At 48.9% G+C, this 18,509-nt stretch overlaps 1 protein-coding gene across 5 annotated transcripts in view; it reads left to right on the forward strand.

Annotated features, from left to right (window-relative positions):
- The window catches only part of LOC149350375 (puratrophin-1-like), a 525,363-nt gene that overhangs the window by 350,411 nt on the left and 156,443 nt on the right, over window positions 1–18,509 (forward strand). For 4 of the 5 annotated variants that reach the window (XM_089579386.1, XM_089579388.1, XM_089579389.1 and 1 more), the window contains one exon: window positions 13,565–14,225. In XM_089579386.1, coding sequence (XP_089435512.1) covers window positions 13,565–14,225 — 661 coding nt within the window. The remainder of the gene's footprint in view (window positions 1–13,564; window positions 14,226–18,509) is intronic. The other variant, XM_089579387.1, reaches the window with a different exon arrangement.

Below are 18,509 nucleotides of genomic sequence, written 5' to 3' on the forward strand. Positions count from 1 at the left end.
AAAAAAAATTATGGCTGAGGCTTAGCTAAGGTTAAGCCTAGTCAGATGCGAAGCATATTGGTGGCTAGGCTTGGTAATACATGGCTTTCCTTGGTTGCATACTTGGTCATTTTAATACAACCACTAGAAGCCTTCGTCGTGGGGGAAGACAACGGCATGGCTACTGCGGAACGCCGACTAACCCCGAGACGCGCGTTGGGTGAGCGCCTGGATTGCCACGGAAGCCGCGTCTGCCTGCCCGGTGGAGCGAGCGTTTCACCTACACCGAGTGTGAACGCGCGTTCGAAATGCGCGGGAATGCCGCTCGAGGACATTCCGGCGTCTGTGCGATGGCATCGTCACGACCAACGTTTTTAGATCCCGATCTAAAAACGTTGGTCACGACGACGTCACGGTGTCACGTGGCGTGACGGCTAGGGGTCCCACGGCGACGGCGCGAGGTGGAGGCCGCCTCTCTCATCCGATGTCACGTGGTGTGACGTCACGGCGGCACGTGGTGTGACGTCACGGTGTCACGTGGTGTGACGTCACGGCGGCACGTGGTGTGACGTCACGGTGTCACGTGGTGTGACGTCACGGTGTCACGTGGTGTGACGTCACGGTGTCACGTGGTGTGACGTCTAGGGGTCCCACGCCGACGGCGTGAGTGGTAGCTCTAGCAATATGCTTCGCATAAAAAGAAAAGAATCCACGTGATGGAACAGAAGCCCCGCGAACAGTAATTCGTCTTGCCGTGTGTGGACCGTGGATATCTTCTGGAATCGGAGTGAGAAGGCTGGAAAAAACGTTAGAGATCACTGCGGCTACCCGCATTGAAGTAACGTCAAAGCATTGACGCCTCCTCGGCACTAGTCGCCTCTATTTGCTGCTATTTGCCTCTCTTCACCTAAATTCACAATTTAATCCCAGTTTATTCGCACTTAATTCGACCTTGATTCACCTTAATGCAACAGTAATCACATTTTAATCGCACGTAATTCACTTAATTCGTCCTTGATTCACCGTAATGCAACAGTAATCACAATTTAATCGCACAATTCACAATTAATTCACTCCAGTCTACCATTAATTCATATTATAATCGTATTAATCCACCTTAATCCATAACTAATTCGCCTCAGTTCACAATCAATTGATTTCGACGTTTCTATAGTCATTAAGTATTGATTGGATTTCGATTAACTGCACTTTCCCCCTCATTTCATTTCAGTATTCATTCCGGACATTCAAATTTGCCTCCGCGCGTTGGCTCCACCCACCCTTCCGTTCACGTGGTACTACACTCTTCCGGCGTTTCAAATCTGGCGCCTTTTTTGCCCTGGCCACGCCCACTTTTTGCACGTTTTTGGCTCTAATTAATTAACTAATCATCCGATCGTCACCAAATTTTTTGCGCCGCATCCTCACATCATCCTCTTTCGATTATAACCACTATTTTGACGATATCTCTTTTTAGTTGCCCACAATCGCTGCGGACATGTTTTGGTGATAGGTGCACTGTCGACATAGTCTAGTTATGCTTTCGCATTAATGACTGTATACTTTCGTGGTCTCCCGTCACGGCTTCCTTCGTTAGCGTAATATTGGTGTTCTCTCGTCAGATTGAAGCTTCCGCTGGTAATGAATGCTTAATCAAGTTTGTGCGTCGATTAAGTGCCATTTAGCAAGTAACCTAAAAACACAGCTGTATTTCAGTCATGTACGCTCCATACTTGAATATGGATGTGTTTGCTGGGACCCACACACATCTGAGTGTGTAGGAAAATTATAGAAAATTCAGAATAGGGCTGTTAGATTTGTTCTTGGTAATTATAATCGTCAAGTTAGTATGACGGAAAGCAAACGAAAACTTAACTGGCAAGAGTTGAAGGACCGTAGAAGGTACATCAGATTGAAATTTTTCCATGAGATTTATTATTCAAAAACTGGCATAAACCGCGAAAAATATATCCAGGCACCTCATTATATATCAAAGCGACTGGACCACTGCTTGAAGGTCAGGGAATTTTCTTGCAAGGGTGACGTCTTGCGTTATTCTTTTTTTGTTAGAACTGTTCGGGACTGGAACAGTTTGCCATCGAGCATTGTATGTATTACATCTAATGAAGCATTTTTCCATGCACTACAATAATTGTTTTATACCTATAATGAAGTCTGTACCCCCCTGCTGTAATGCCCTGCGGGGCGATGCAGGTAACTAATAAATAAATAAATAAATAAATTATTTTTTCTACACCCGAAGTCATGTACTGCAATGCGCAACGTATTTTTTAGCGTAAGAAAATGAAGCGAGTCGAATTAGTGGAATAATGCAGCACTTGGGACTGCTAAGTGATGACAGAACAAAGGCAAAACTCTATACCCAGGTATAGAACGGGGGGTGAGACATCCTTGGCGATCGCCCGCTCGATTGGAGCGCGTAGATACGGAGAAGACGCGCCTCGGTTTTTGTTCAGCGGCTCTGACGGCAGCATCGAAGATGTGGCAAATACAGCGATTTTAGAAAAAAAAAAAAGGCAGAAGTGAAAGCGAGTGGGATTGGTGTTCCGGGACAATGTGAATTTGCAGGTGGCTTGTGCTGTATGCGAGCAGGTGTGGTGTTGCCTGATTAAATAAGAAGTAACTCTCAATACCTTTGGCCAGAGTGGTTTCTGCGACTGAGCTGTAGCATTGTTATTCATGTTTTTTTTTTTTTTCAACGTGATAGCGTTAAATGTCCCGTTCAGGTTCCCGTCGTCGTCGGCGTGAGCGAAACATCCCCAGACAAGTAGCCCAAGTGGGCCACATGCACAGCTAGGTCACGTGACCTTGTGATGTCATCACAACCTGTCGACCGTGGCAGGTGGCAGTTGAATTAATTATTTATTTATTTATTTATTTATTTTTTATTTATTTATTGTTACCCTCAGGGTATAAACATTAGAGGGGAGTGGGTTTTAATCAATAAACAAACAAAAGATATGCACAGCAACAAAAACACACAAGTAATACTGTAAGTGACAGTTAATTTTGGTTAAAAATGATCTAAACAAAGTCCCATAACACTTAATATAACACAATGAAAATCGTTTGAGTGTACACAGTGGTGAAATTAAATAATATATGAACACACAGGAAAGAGGTAGGTTTTATACAATGTTAAGAAGAACTCGCATGGTCTATATTGCGCACGGCAGACTGAAATAACCAAAATTTTTCAATTGTTGCAAAGGAAGAGGGAAGGCGGTTCCAGTCTTTAGATGTGTGGGGTATGAAAGAATCGGAGAAACATTTAGTGTTGCATGAATTTATACCAACCTTGTGAGCGTGGTCAATGCGTGATGATACATATGAAGGCGGAATGAGCAATTTATCGTGTAAGTCATCATGGTAAAATATCTTATGAAAGAGGCATAACCGTGCATGCTTTCGACGAAATGTGAGGGGTAGCAGATTGAGATTAGATTTCATTGAGGATACACTAGCGGTGCGGTGATAATTAGAGAAGATGAAACGAGCTGCATTATTTTGAATCATTTCTAGCTGGTTAATGAGATCAGTAGTGCCCGGGTCCCAAACTGAAGATGCGTATTCAAGTTGCGAACGAACTAACGTTTTGTAAAAGAGAAGCTTGGTACTAGAAGGGGCCGAGCGAAAGTTCCGTTTTAAGTAGCCTAGCAAGCGGTTAGCTTTGTTGACAATGAATTCGACATGACTGTTCCAGCTAAGGTTAGAAGCGATATGAATGCCAAGGTACTTGTATGACGCTACTGATTCGAGAGCTACATTGTTAAGGTGATACGTAGGTGAGTTGCTAGATGACCTTGATACGCGCAGGAATTTGCACTTGTTAACGTTTAGCGTCATTTGCCATGCTTTGCACCAAGAAGAGATGTTGTTAATGTCAGTTTGAATTGCGCGTACGTCATCGTCGGTTATTATTTCACGGAAAAGGACGCAGTCATCTGCAAATAAGTGAATTGATGATGTAACAGAATCAGGCAGGTCATTAATGAATATTAAGAAGAGTAAGGGCAAGCACGGTACCTTGAGGAACGCCAGAAAGAACGGGGTGTAAATGTGAGTTAGTTCCATTAGTTGCTACAAACTGCTGACGGTCTGTTAAAAAGCACTCTAGCCATTTTAGTACGTCAGTATCGAGCCCTATCATGCGCAGTTTTAGTAGCAAAAGCCGGTGACAAACTTTATCAAAAGCCTTGGCGAAATCTAAAAATATGCAATCTGCAGTGGAACGATGATCAAGAATTGCATGCAATTTATGAGTAAAGAGAACAAGTTGCGTTTCACATGAATATGACTTACGAAAACCGTGTTGTGCATGATGAAAAAACGAGTTTGACTCTAAGAAATTTGCTATATGTGAAAAAAGAACGTGTTCTAGGATCTTACAGGGGATGCTGGTGATTGAAATAGGCCGGTAGTTGTAAGGTGAGTGCTTGTTACCAGATTTATGTACTGGAATCACCTTCCCTATCTTCCAGTCGGCCGGCATCGCGCTATTTTCTAGAGACTGCTGAAATAATTTAGAAAGAATAATGGAGGAATATATCTTAGTGCTTTTCAGAAATTTTGAGTTAATACAGTCGATGCCGGCGGCTGAAAATGGTTTCAGGCCGTCAATGATTTTGGCGATTCCATCCGTGTTGACGATAACAGGATACATTGGCAGATAATTATGGGCGCAACAATAAGGTAAGTCGTTTGGCAGGGATTTCGTGAAGTGACTGGAGAAGACATCATTTAATACAGTGGAGCATTCATTGTCAGGAACAGGTTCGTCATTAGCGCTTGTTAAAATAATTTTAGACCGGTCTGTAGGATTGATAACTTTCCAGAACTTTTTAGGATTATCTATCAATATATCGGGTAAAGTCTTTGCAAGAAACATTTTTTTAGCATTTTTAACTGCTGAAATATAAGCGTCGTTTGCAGTACGATATAAAGACCAACGAAACTGACTACATGAGGTGTTAGCAAGCCGGTATAAGCGCTTCTTCCGGTTAGATAAGCGCCTAATGTATGAGTTATACCAAGGCGCCTTCGGATTATATGAGATATTTCGGATGGGAATAAATCGATTGATAAGCTCGGTAACCTTATTCTTGAAGTGTGTCCAGTTCGTTTCAACAGAGCGTTGCTCGAAGCCTTCTAGGAACTTTGTTAAAAATAGGCTTAACTCACTGTTGATTTGGGTAAAATCTGCACGGTGATAATTGCGCAGTGTTTTAGTTGTCTTTACTCTCTTTTGTTTGGGTATGTTAATAGTAAAATTCAATGCAAGATGGTCACTCAGCCCTGGCAGGTATATTATATCTGAACATAATTCAGGGCTCGAGCACAGGACTAAATCTAATATATTAGCAGTGGTGTCCGTTATTCGGGTAGGCTGTGTAACTATTTGCGTGAGGTTAAAGCACGAACAAAAATCTGTGAATTCCTTGGAAGTAGAGGAAGTTGAATTAATAGAAGCAGTACTCACTGACCAATCAATGCCAGGAAGATTAAAATCGCCCAGTAAAAATATAGGTGTTGTCGGAAATCGTGTAGTTACGATGTTGATACTGTCATGAAGCTCAGAGACAAACGTCGACGATGCGTTTGGTGCGCGATAACAAGCCCCTATAATGAATTGACGGTGCGTTAGTTTCAGATATACCCATATTATCTCTAATCCGGTCGTGACATTAAGGGCGAAAGATTCGAAATTTTTGTTAATGGCTATAAGGACGCCACCGCCTTGCCTTGCATTCCTATCACAACGATAAAATTGAAATTTGTTAGGTGAGTCAAGGATTTCGCTGTCACGAATGTGCCCATGAAGCCATGTTTCGGTTAGTACTAAGATATCAGCAGAGCATGAATCAACAAAAGATGAAAGTTCAGTTCTTTTCCTGATTGCACTTCTTAGGTTGGTATACAAGACGGACACGTGTGTTGGGGGAAGGTGGCAACCACTGCCCCTCTGAAACCGCTAATCACAAGATAACGGATTTTGTTCCTCGGAAGAGGCAGGCGGGGGTGCAAGACTAGGAAGCGGGTTACGGGTGACAGAACGTTTTGGGCTAGTGTAGGGTAACTCAGATATAACATCTGTAATAGGATTGTACGTAAAGCACTTGTTATCGATGACTAGCTTATTGTACTTAAGCTTGAAAAATGGCAAGTTTGGTAGGGATTTAGCATATTCGATCAGCCTCTTCCTAGTTTCACGAGTCGCTGGTGAAAAATCCTCAGTTATGCTGATTTCGTCTTCTTTTAGTTTAGCTTTTAACTGCAGAACTTTTTCCTTTGACTTGTGGCTGGCGAATTTTACTATAACGGGGCGGTTACGGGAGGGGCGGTGTTGTCCTATTCTATGCGCGCGCTGAATGTCAGCTGAAGTTATCTGGTTACCGAGCAAGTTTAGCACCTTCTCTTCGGTCTGTGCCCATGTTTCGGTTTCATCAGGAATTCCATGGAATAGCAAGTTGTCTCGCCGGCTTCTGTCCTCGAGTTCGTTCATACGCGATTGCAAAAGCTCGTTTTGTTTCCTAAGATCGTTGATAGTGTGTTCCATATTTTCTTTAAGACTGTCTACGGCTTCCACCTTGCGCTCAACGTCCGCAAGCCTGCTGCCCAAGGTCGCTAGAGGTTGCTTATGAAGAGCAACCTGGGTCTCACATGCCCCACCGGTGGTTGTGTTTGAAATAGCCACCTGCCGGGGCAGCGGCGCATCGCGTAACGGCTGCACCACTGTCGGGAGTGGTGCGACGACTCCCAGCGATCTATGAATGGAAAGTAGAGAATGACCGATTCCACATGTACTAGGGCCATTAAACTATTGACCCACTTAATTAAGGCGGAGCTTAAGTGTCCCCTTCAGTTTTTTTAAATTATGAACAGTGTGCTTAACTGATTAATTGCACATCTTAATCATTTCCGTACTTTTTCTTTTGCGAAATTTGTAATTTGTCGCACGTTGTGTGCTCACTATAGCGACCAGTTATGAAAAGAAGTATGCCACCTGTGTAATATTCCAACTAAGTTGGAGATTTAGCCTTCTGCTTGGCGCGTTTTGCATCACGTCAGGCACTGCTAAGACGACAGTTGTGGCCTGCATCCATGGTTCGTATAATCCGTATTTCTTTAATGTCGACGGCGTCACCAAGCGCTGCCAAATATTTGACAGTCGGCAACCGAAATGCCTCCTCTGCGTTTGTTCGAGCTTCGTTCGTATTCCTGAGCAAGGCGCCGCCGTGATTCCGTTCGGTGGGTAATAATATCCCACGTCAGCAGGTAAAGCGATCAAGGCAAGCGCGGCCTTCCGTTCCGAAGCGGTCTTCGAGCCAAATTGAGCTCACACGCGTCAGTGTCTGTTTACCGCGCGTGTCGATTCCGTCGATGTCAAAGGAAGTGTTGTTGATATCGGCGAACTCGGGCCTGAGAATAATTCCTCCCGGACTCTCCGCCGAGGTGCAGGCGGGTGAATCACCAACAGGCAACGAAGTGGCAAGGACTGCGGGCGGCAGTCTGCCCTCGGTTCGCCGGACGAAGCAGGCCGCTCCCTTCATCCTGAGCTCGAACTGTAGGGGTTAACCGAAAGGCGGCTACGGCCTCAAGTGGCAGAGATCTCCGCTTTCCGACACTCTGCGGGGGAGGACGAGATCACTCATTTTCACCTGCCAAGATGCGGGTTGAAATTTCGTCCGAACGGCGACCCCGAACGGAAGACCTGCCGCAGTGGTGAAATCGCCGACGTAATAGTGTTCGATGACTCGGTCTTTCCCCCTTGCCATCGACCGGGCTGTAAGAGTGCATCAACACCGCATCCTGCCGTGAGCGCTACCCCGAGTGTCCACAACTGCCCACCTGACGGACCCCTTTCAAAGAGCTTTATTCACCAGCCGAGGGATCTAGGGAATACGAACTGTATTTGAAGGACTGATGGCGTGTTACACCATCATTTAGATCCCTGACACTGGGGTTGAGGGAAATCTCATGGTAGACACCGTTGTCCGAGGGTTCACGGACCGGAGGGCGGGTTTGCCGGTCGAACCCTTCAGCACGCCAGAATCTTACGGGGAGGCAATGAAGGCGTTGTTGGGAGCGCACAAGAAGCACTCGGTTCCGGCGGATATCCTCAACAGAGAGCAGGCCACCACGCTCAGACGACTACAAATAGACACCTACCCAAGCAGAGCCATGTATCATAAAATGTGGCCGAACAGATACGCGAAAGAGTGCGTGTGGTGTGGGGGCTACGCCACAACGTACCACGCCACCTGGGGCTGTGAAAAAAGCCCTTTATTACCAAAAATAAATAGCCCTAGTCTAGAGCAGTGGGAGGCCCTCCTGACTGACTGACTCCGACCCGAGCACACAGCTTATACTGGTGACGAGGGCCAAGCAGTGGCGGAGGCCAACGGGATCCTGGAAGAGGGAAGACCGACCACTGAAGCTCCACATCTATCTATCCCCCACCCCCTAACTCTTTCTTTTGCAACAATAAATGTTTTTACTACTACTACTACCGTACAGTCTCCCCTGTAACGGTCCAGGTCTCTCGAGTCCGACACCGTCGTATCGACCTAGGGCCTGAACGAATCAGACAACCCAAGGGACAACCTCTCATCTTTAACACAGGACAAAAGAAATTCTGACGTGAACGCGAAAGGCGGCCGCCGACGAGCCCGCGTTTGGTCTGCGAGAAGGTTGAGACAGGCATGCCGGCCGCCGCCGGTTACGTCAAAACGAGGAAAACAAGAACAGCAAGCGCCCAGGAGGGAGCAGAACAAGACGTTTCGGCGACGCGCGTGAGAAGCGAAACGGGGTGGGCGGGCTGTAGTGGCCAGGAATGTTTGACATTATGCCAGCGCGGCAACCGAATCGCGGCCCTCCCGGGGCCTCGTCGGGGCCGGCTAGCGTAGTTCCTTAGCCCCGACCTTTTTGGCAGGGCCAGTCCCTGCTGCCTCATTCCCGCGGCCCTCGGCCGACGCTCAAACAAAGCGATCTCCGCGAAAGAAATAAATCCGGAGACCCCGAAAGGTAGCGACCCCCCCTCCCCCCGGCTACTTTGGTGCGCCTCGGTTTTGCGCCGACACGCACTGCTTCCGAACGTCTCCCTGCGCTGCTCCCGCGACCCCCTCTTCTTTCCTGGCGCGTTTTGTTTTGCATTAATTGTGGGAAGCGCGTTTGCTTTTTTTTTTCTCTCTCTCTGTTTTTCTGGCGCCCTTCTCAGCCGAGTCAGAGGTTGCTGGTTCCTGCGGCGCCGGGCTATGCAGCCCTTTCTTTGCGCGTGCCCTCGGGGGTTGGACGTGGTGGGGGGATGAGGGAAGGGGGTCATTACCGTTCGCGGCGCTTTTCGAGATGCGAGGAACTGATGAACGCTGCTAGAGAGTACGCGGCCGTTGCCCTGACGGTGGTCTGCGTAAGACACTTCGACAGATGGACGAAAGTTTTCGACTCATGCGGGTGGTGATGGCTATCTTTATAGAGCAGCCTCGCACATGCCGTAAACTGTCTGCGTGTCAAGGAAATAGTTGTTTTTATTCAGTTATCAATTGTTATTATTTTTTAAGCTCGCGCGAAGGAAAGTATGAGCGAATTCTTGCTTTTGCCCTCACGATTGCATCTAGTGCCGCCCGATGCCTGCGTTTGTTAGCTGCGCTAAGATCGTTTTCGCGTCAGTGCCGTTACATCGGCCTCGGAAGTGCGAACTGACACTACTCTGCCACGAGGCACTCGTTTGAAGATTACTACCGCGCGTATGTGTATATATCCGGCTGCGGCGACCCCTCGATACTGTAGGTGGTGTGGAAGCACAGGCCGGTTTCAGCTGACGCGGGCGATAACTGAAGGGTCCAGCTGTTACGATAAAAGCACTTTTAGCACGCTGCTGCTCCATCTCATTCTGCGATATGAAGGAAGCTTTTCTTCTTTAGTTTTGGGCTAAACTTCTATTTCAAGTGAGGCTTTCAGCGTCTGCTTGGTCTGCTAAAATAAGTGTGCGGAACGACGGTTGGGGACACATTTTACTTTTGGCTTTGTCTGTGCTGCCTCTCTAGAGAATTATTCGCCGTTAGCGCCACGCGAAGTGCCGTCTGACGGTTTGTGCGCGGAAATTTTAGATAACCGCTCCCTGTAGTGCACCTCAAACTGAGGTTATCGACAACTGCGAACCATTTTATCCATCGCTTCATGATGTACGACAATTTTATATGCACTCGCCGCGGTGGCTCAGTGGCTTAGCATTCGGCTGCTGATCCCCAGTCGCGTGTTCGATCCCGGCTGCGGCGGCCGCATTTAGATGGAGGCTAAATGCAAAGACGCCTGCGTGCTGTGGGACATCGATTCACGTTCAAGTCCTCCACTCCAGGTTGTTAAAATTAATCCCGAGCCTCACACGGCGCCTATCATAGCCGATGTCTAGCTTCGAGAAGTTCAACTCCACATTTTACAAAATTTTAAATTCACAGCGGCCCGTTCCGTAAACTTTTGACCGTGGGCATTCGCTGCAGCTTCGCCGTGCCTTGGAGCGGAGCTGCCCTCCTCTGCTTGGATCCCACATTCCCGACGCCGCGCTCCCGCTCCCTCCCCCTCCTTCGTTTGCGCTGGGGGTTGAGAAGGGACGCCCCCTCCTCCCCCTTCCCTCTTCCACCTCCGACGACTGCCGCTCCTGCCTTCCACACGGCCAGATTCCCGGCTGTCTGCGCGCTTTCTTTCCTGTCCGGCACGGCGCCGGCTCCAGTCTCGCCTCCACGCCAGACGCGCGCACACACCACCGGTGGGTCGCGTAGTAGGCGGCCGCCGTTCATGCTGTCCCAGGAACCTGACCCCCGCCATAGGCGCCGCTTTTGTCGAAGGCCGCAAGCGAAGTTGAAGTTCGGTGGGAACGGGCAGGGTCCCTCGGGACTGTAACTTTAGCTCTGCCTCTCCCTTTCCACCGGGAGTCGAGGTTTCCTTTCGTTCGCTTTCTGCGACAGCGTTTTTGTTTGCTACTGCTGGGAAGGAAAATAAAAACTTTGAGGGCGGTTTTGTCTGCTTCCGACGCCGCATCTCGTGTTCGCTCCTCTTCTGTCCAGACCGCGCATTTCCTCTTTTTTTTCCTCTTCTCCTTCTCCCTGAAAAGCAAGGGAAGCAGAGGAGATGCAACTGGCGACGACGGCGCCGGCTTTTGCATTCCATTGCGCTTCGTCATTCGACTAGGTCAGGTGTGCGCGCAAGCGCTGTCGATGCAGCCGTGCGAAACTGCGGTGGCGTCGTTTCGGTTTGATGTGGACAACAAGGAAATTGAGTAAAGATAAGCAAAGCATTGCTTGTGGAGAACGGGAAGGCTCACAGTTTGGGCAGACAGACTGGGTCTTTTCCGGCCCCTGGGGAAGCCAAGCACCGGACTGAGGGCGCGCTTGTAGCCTGGCAAAACCGGGACTCGAACCCAACACAAGTCGCATACGAGGCGTTTGATTTACCAGTGGGCCACAGCTGCAGCAATGATTTTTATTTGTTCGAAAAAATAAATAAATGAAAACAGAGCATCGTTTTCCTATAGCCCGTCTTCCCCCACTTTTTGTGAATCAGTAATGTCAGAAGGGTGATAATAGTGTCGGTTATTCGTCTTACTAAGCGTTCAGCGGTATTAGAGATGCGCGAATATAGTACATTTTCCAGGCAGAATTGAAAACGATTCGAATATTTTTAAGAATGTTCTCGACTGCTGGGAATATTCGTACAAAATGAAAAATCGTGCACAAAAGCGATGCGCTATCGGCGGCTGTGCTATAGACGCTATAACTTGTAGGACTAGCTGTGAAAAATCACAACACATATATCTCCACTCTGAGGTACGCAACACCAAGTCAGTATATATACAGGTGTTGGAATGGAAGGCTAGTTGGTTGGACGTTGGAGCACCAGCGCTACATATGCTTGATGGTTGCGTCCCTTTCTTTATTTGTTTCGGGTGCATACATTCGCTGCTGTTGCAAAGTATAAAGATAAGCTCGATGACAGTCATGTCATGTATACTGGATAATCATCATTTGCTATAGCAAGAGCCATGACACTAGCACCACGTCTCAGTAGGTGAAAGGGATGCCCCTTGAGGCCGGGCATCGAGGCATGGGTTGCTAAAGCTGCCCGAGCACATCTCAACTATTCGTTCAGTTTCGTCTCGAGAGTTAACCGTGGTCTGCTATTTCGGTCGCGCTTTTCGTTTCTGAGCAGCAGCATATGCTGAGTGCAAGTTCACATCGGAAAAGCTGTTAAGCTCCCGATTGGCTTCGGCAACCCCGCCTTTTATTCTTGGACCGCGGGCGGTTTTTTATTTTTATTCTTTTCTCATCTTCGCTGCCATCAAAATGCGTTGCCTAAGCGAACGAGAATGTAGCCGTTCCTCTCGTGAGAACAGCAGCAGAACGCCTGAGCCGTCGATGACCATGCTGCATTTCTTTTACTCGCGTTAATAGTGGTGCATGCTGCGATCGCAGGCAGAGCATGCGCCACGCATTTACTGCGGACAAAAGTAACAAAGCTGTATCCTGACGCAGCCGCCGCCCAACCCGCTTCCCGTTCCCGTTTTCATAGCCGCCCAATGGTTTGCTTTGGCAGATTACACCGCAGCCCCCCTTCGCGTGCTTCGTATACACGAGGGCGGAGGCAGCGCGGATATCGCGTGCAAGGCACCGCCGTTTTCGTTAAAAAGCAAGCCGTGTCCCTCTGCTTAGAGGGGGTTTATGAAGTCGAGCTTCCTGGCCTTGGACGTCGTCATTCCTTCTTTGCGTTTTTGAGGCTGCGCCCCTTTTTAGGACCTTGTTAGGGCGCCGTGCGCTTGCGCACGCTCTCGTGGCTGACCTAGCAACGGACTCTATCTCGCTCATTTATCGGGTCCGGTTTCCGGTTAACCAAAGAGGCTGGTCATACGCCACCGTGGTTCCTTTAATTTTTCGTTTTCGCTGCGCTGACCGACTCCTGGCCGGATTTGTTGGTGTCATTCGTCGGGGCTCCCTCACGTGGGTCTGTTTCCGCTGTACACGTTTCTTATTGCTTCTCAAACGGCGCGATAATATGCTTTGCCGACCGTTTGAAGTCTCGAGTTACGAAAGGGTGTGCTTCTACACGAAGTATGTAGGGGCATTGGAAATGCGGGGAAACTTGGGACAACCGCCTGCTTTGTTGCAGTATAGGGTCAGTTGCAGAGAGGCCGTCCGGGTATTTTAATTCCATTCGACTCGTGCTGCATTTGCTGCACATTAGGTTTCCGCATGTAGGTTGATGAGGCACATTTTTGTTTATGCCCATGTAAGTGAAGTCATTGTGAACTTTGTTTTATCAGTGACCTGGTTGTGCACTCTGACTTGTTGCTCGGCGCTGCAGGAATGAGTCTAGACGGAAAAACAAACGAGACAGCAAAAAAAAAAATTGAATGGAAATGGTACGACAACGCAGGCTAGCACTTGTGTCCGAGCACGACGGCGCGCTCTCCCGCGACCCAATTTCGTCGTCCTCTTAGCGCTGTGAAACACCTGTGGGAAGATTTACTGGTGGCCCTTTTGAGCGGCGTTCTGAGTCGCTTCTTTCTCGTGCGCAGAAAGCGAGCCCGGAGCCCGGGTGCTGCGACGACAGCGGCTGCCCTGCCCTGCAAAGCCACCGGGCCTGGCCGCTCTGCTTCAGCCGCCGGGTGGTGATCCAGTTGTGCGAGCTCGACTCCTCTGTGCTGCGGCCCGGAGACTTCTACCTGGCCGTCGGCCCGGAAGACGCGTCCCGAGCTTCTGGTCCGGCAAGGCTGCTGCTCAAGTACCGCGACGACTTGGGCCACCTCTGCAGCAGGAGAATCGATGCGCACGACCTCGGGCGACTCCTGGCCATGGACTGGACGGCCCCGGGACAGGAGACGGACGAGCAGCTGGTGACTCTGCTCAAGCACTTGTTGGTCTCTGTCGAGCGGGGGCTGGAGCGGATCGAGTGGGACTCCCTGCTGGCCGCCAACAGGAACTGGCTCTCTGGCCACCGGCTTGAGAACTGCTCCTGCAAGGGCCACGCTTCGGGGCAGCAGCAGCAGACCGCAGACGCGAACGAGGACCAGGCGTCGAGCCTCTGCCCATGTTCCAAGAGCAGCGGCGGCGGCAGCGTCGACTCTGCGAGCCGGAGGACCAGTGCGTCCTCCGGAATTGATCCTGGACCGTCGTCGAGCGACGACTCCTCGTCGAGGGAGGGATCCTGGGCTGGCATGCTGCTTCCAGGTGAGTTAGGTAAACGAACCGCTCTTGTCATTCTTTTTATCCTGTTCACCCCGCCTTGATCAAAACGCAATCGATGCGGCCTCGTCGATCTCGTTTTGATTCGTGGGCGGGTGTAATCAGGATGGAGAGTTTTGCATTGAAGTCAGTACCGTAACAGTCGCTCTTGAGCTCATCCCCGTGGGGTTATTTTGTTGTTGTTCTGTCTGACGAACACAAATGCTTGTCCTCGTATGAAATGCTTAGCAATAGTGAGCGTTGCAGTGGAGGGCCTCTCCGTGGTTTGCACTTCGTTTGATATCCCTGTTCTTCCTTCTGGAAAAATCCGGACTTAAGAGTGATCGAAGGAATCGATTCGACTGTCGCGCCTTAATAAAAACCGCATGTTGGAGCTTCAAGTTTCACAAGAATTGAAGCGGCCGATTTTCGATTTTCTTGCTATGTTCCTTTCTCTTGGAAACGTCAGAGACGTGCTGTAGGTTCGAGCCTGCAATGCATGCGCGCCACTGCCGCGACCTGGGCATTGATTGGTACACCAGCGTGTACGCTGCCAGAGTGTGGCGATTTATAGACCGATTTTCCGCTTAGCTTGCAGGTTTCGTTGATATTCCACTTGTACTGGATTAAAGGAGCTTCCTGCAACAATCTACACGCTCGCTTTTACGCGCGCCGATCGGCCTGAACGGCGCCTATAGCGTGGGCCGTTTGCCTTCGCCAAAAGGGCACCCTTCCATACTGGCTGTCGTGACTCTTCGACGTTATTCCCCAAGTTCGCACACGTGAAAGCAAACACCGAGACGGGTAGTAAGTTTATCGGGGATCGTATGACCGAGCTGGTAACGCGTAGTGAAGCTTTTATTTCGAGAAAGCGTGGTCGCCGGCAATCCTACTTGACGGTCGACCGATGAAAGGAAACTTTTTAGAAGCGTTTCCTCGCGCCAGACGCCGTCACGTATCCACTTGCGGGCGTCTGTGTTGCAGGGAAAACTGCCTCTATTCAGGTCAACAGTTTCGCATCGGCATTCGTACTATCCCAGCGGCGACGTGCCGTTCTCATAAACATCGCCTCTTTATGACCGCTCTGATTCTGGGGGCCCGCAGCCGGGCGTAACAGCGCAGTGCGTGGTGGAGATTTCGCTTGGCGGACTGCTCGATTTTCACTATCAAAGCAGGGCGCTTCGATCTTTGTCACCAGTTTGTCGGCAGCGTTATCCAGCAGTCGTGCGCGCTGTCTCGACCGCCGACCTTAATACAGGCTGAGAACGGTTGCTCTGGGGATTTTTCCTGCTGTGGGCTTTGCGTAACGGTGCGCAGTGTAAACTGCTCATGACTATAGCAATACTGCTCAAAGTTGGCCGTAAATTTCTTCCCAGCGCTGCCAGTGACTTGTATTTTGTGAGTGTCGTGCGTTTTGTCGATTGCTTTTATACTTCTCCTATGTGTGTTAAATGCACCCTATTCTGATGCCCTGTGGGCGAATGTAGCCGTACGAATAAATAAATAGCCTACTGCCTTTCGGCGGAGCAGTAAGGTGTGTTCCTTCATCGCCGTATACGTTCGTTTTTCTTTAGACTTGTTTTTCGCCGTTTCGCAGTTCGAATGTTTTTAGCAGTTCTGTCGTCTGCTTACCATGAGTGTAGGCGCCTTTGAGTGCTGATTAACGTACAGTCTGAGAGAAAACCAGGGGAATTCGCGAACATAGCAAAAATAACCTAATAATAAAAAAGACCTCGTCTTGGTAATCACTGGCATTTCGTGGAGCCACTGAGATGTAAGTTGTGGCGGCGAAAAAGTAGCACGTTCAACATGGCTGGCAAATCACTTTGATATGACGACGTAATAAAATTATTAAAAAATGCATGATGGATACGCAAGGGCACATGCAAAGGAAATGAAAGAGTTTAATAGCAAAAAGTAGCGGTAATAGAGCCTGGGCGATGCGTTTCAAACGGTCCACACTCCGGAAAAGGTGCAGCAATGTGAATAATACAACGAACTCGACTTTTCATTTTTTTTCCCGTTCCCTATTTATAGTAAATGTCGGACGCGAAACCTATAACGTTTATTCGCCGTGTTTGCGCATTGCGTTCTCCTACAGCATTTCTCCTAAGCTGTATGGCGGTGCTGCGGACTACAACAGCAGGTCGGCACGGCTCTCTCTAACTTCAAAGTTGTCAAATCAAAACGGGAAAACAAGTGCCGTAATGTGGTCGACCTTCTCGGGGGCACGTTTTCGGTTTTATGGGAGTGCCGGAGCTAAAAAAAAGTGCGGGAGGCGTGACGAGTGCGCGCAACTCTTTTCTTCATTTTACCCTCTCCTTTCTTTCGTTCTCGTTTATGCGCGCGTGTCGCAGGAAACTGTCAGAACTTGTCGTCGGTGAGCTTTGGAGGAAAAGGAAACCCCTAAAGCGCCCCGTCATCGTCGGCCGCTCGCGGCCCTAGCCGAGAAGACGGCGTGTGCCGCTCGGAATTTATGACGACTCTCACGGTCGTGGCCTGGCGGCGCGGGAGAAGTTCTTAAGTTTACAAATTCCGCAAAATATTACCCGGCGAGGCTGGCGGCGCACGCTGCGTCGCCTTCTCGCCTGCTTTTATTTTACTCCGCCCGTCCTCTCCCGTTGCTTTGGCGTTCTTTTTCTCGTTCCTCCTCGAAGGAGGTTGTCGTTGACTCTCCAGGGCGTCGTATAAATATTCAAGTATTTCGCTGCATTCACGAACTGTTGAATGCTGCGCCCACGGAGACGACTTATTACTACGGCTTCTGGCTGTCTTGAATCGCCGTCGTCGGCTTTATTTCGTGCCTAGAAACCGGTGTCGTTTTATTAAGAGCGGGTGTATGACCCCCGTCAGTGGACCGGACCGACTTCGTCGCTGTTTTGTGCAGCTGGCTATGTAAAAAAAAAAAAGTAATAATAATCTGGGTGGCCTCCAAATTCTTGTTTGATGATAAGCGGAGTTTGACCTAGCGCACCGTTATTTGCGAGACCCCGCATTTTTCCCGGAACGGAACGAAAACGTTGCAATTGGCGTACAGCATTGCGAGCTGCTTCGATCTGACGTGCCATTTGCTTTCTTTCTTTAGTGCAGAACCAGGCTAGTTAGTCGTGTAATGCAAAACAGAGGTGAACATTTGCAAGGGCTAAATAAAGATGGAATGGGAGCTGGCTGTGTTGTACTCATCGCCTATGATAAAGAAGTAAGGAAGGATGATATCGAAATAGCATTGACATCGCTGCCTCTGTGAGCGCTTTGTATATTTCTTTGCCGCTTAGGCACAGATTCTGACACCTTCGATTTTCTCCTGAGGTCATGAAGGTAGCTCCTCGTGTGTCTCGTGACATTACTCTCAAACGGGGCATGAGGTTGTACGCAATTTCAAGGCTCAACTTGTCTGGCATTAGCTCGACTGAACACGAAGCAGGGAAATGAGAGACGATGCCACCGCTGAAATTGATTAGGTTTAGTTTGGGCATGCCGATATCGTTCAATTGTTTCCACGAATTCAGATGGCAAAGTAAGCTGGCCTTAAAATAATTTGCGCACCGCTTATGTGCATTAATTTTGCTCGCTAGTTTTCAGTGAGACCCAATCCAACCTCTAGCCTCAGTAACGAATAGAGAGAGAGAAAGGCCTTCATTAAACGCCGGAGATGCGTAAGTGTACAGGAGAGGTGGGTGCTTGGGACGCACACGAGGTAAGCGCACATGTGCTGTGCCAGTGTTTTTTAGCGATCAGCTTTGCACGGACTTATTCCAGATGGTATAAGCGGAAGTTCCAGAGTACCAGTGCTGGTATTTATAGCCAGAAGACTTCGTCTACAGGTTGGCTGCCTTTTGCAGGCCTAGATAGTTTGTCGAGAGACGTCTACAGCTTGTGTTTCATTTTACTGAGTGCATTCATCATTGGGACTGCCTTACGCGTACTTGGCTATGCGGATCTTTGGTCATTATTTTTAAGAGCAGCTGCGTGCTGACATCGTTTCCGTGGCAGGTGGGGCAGACGAACTTACGTGGCTTTACATACACCCTGCCTGTCTGCAGCAGGAAGTGATTTTTCAAAGGTAGGTAGCGACGAAAAAAAGTCGTCAGTGCTCGTACCCCGCGTTCCAAATGCACATATATAGTATTTGAACGGAAGGCAGCATAGTTTCCTGCCTAGCTTACGATATGCACCGACCGACCCTTTCAAAGTTGAAAACAACTGCGTGACCGTGTAGCTTGACCGTATCGTATAGCGACGAATTGCAAGCGAGCTTCAGTGTGTTGATTTTGCACTTTACCAACCACTTTAAATCTA

This window comes from Amblyomma mixtum, chromosome 3 (assembly GCF_055824585.1).
Source record: "Amblyomma mixtum isolate Tamu chromosome 3, ASM5582458v1, whole genome shotgun sequence".
Classification (NCBI taxonomy): domain Eukaryota; kingdom Metazoa; phylum Arthropoda; class Arachnida; order Ixodida; family Ixodidae; genus Amblyomma; species Amblyomma mixtum.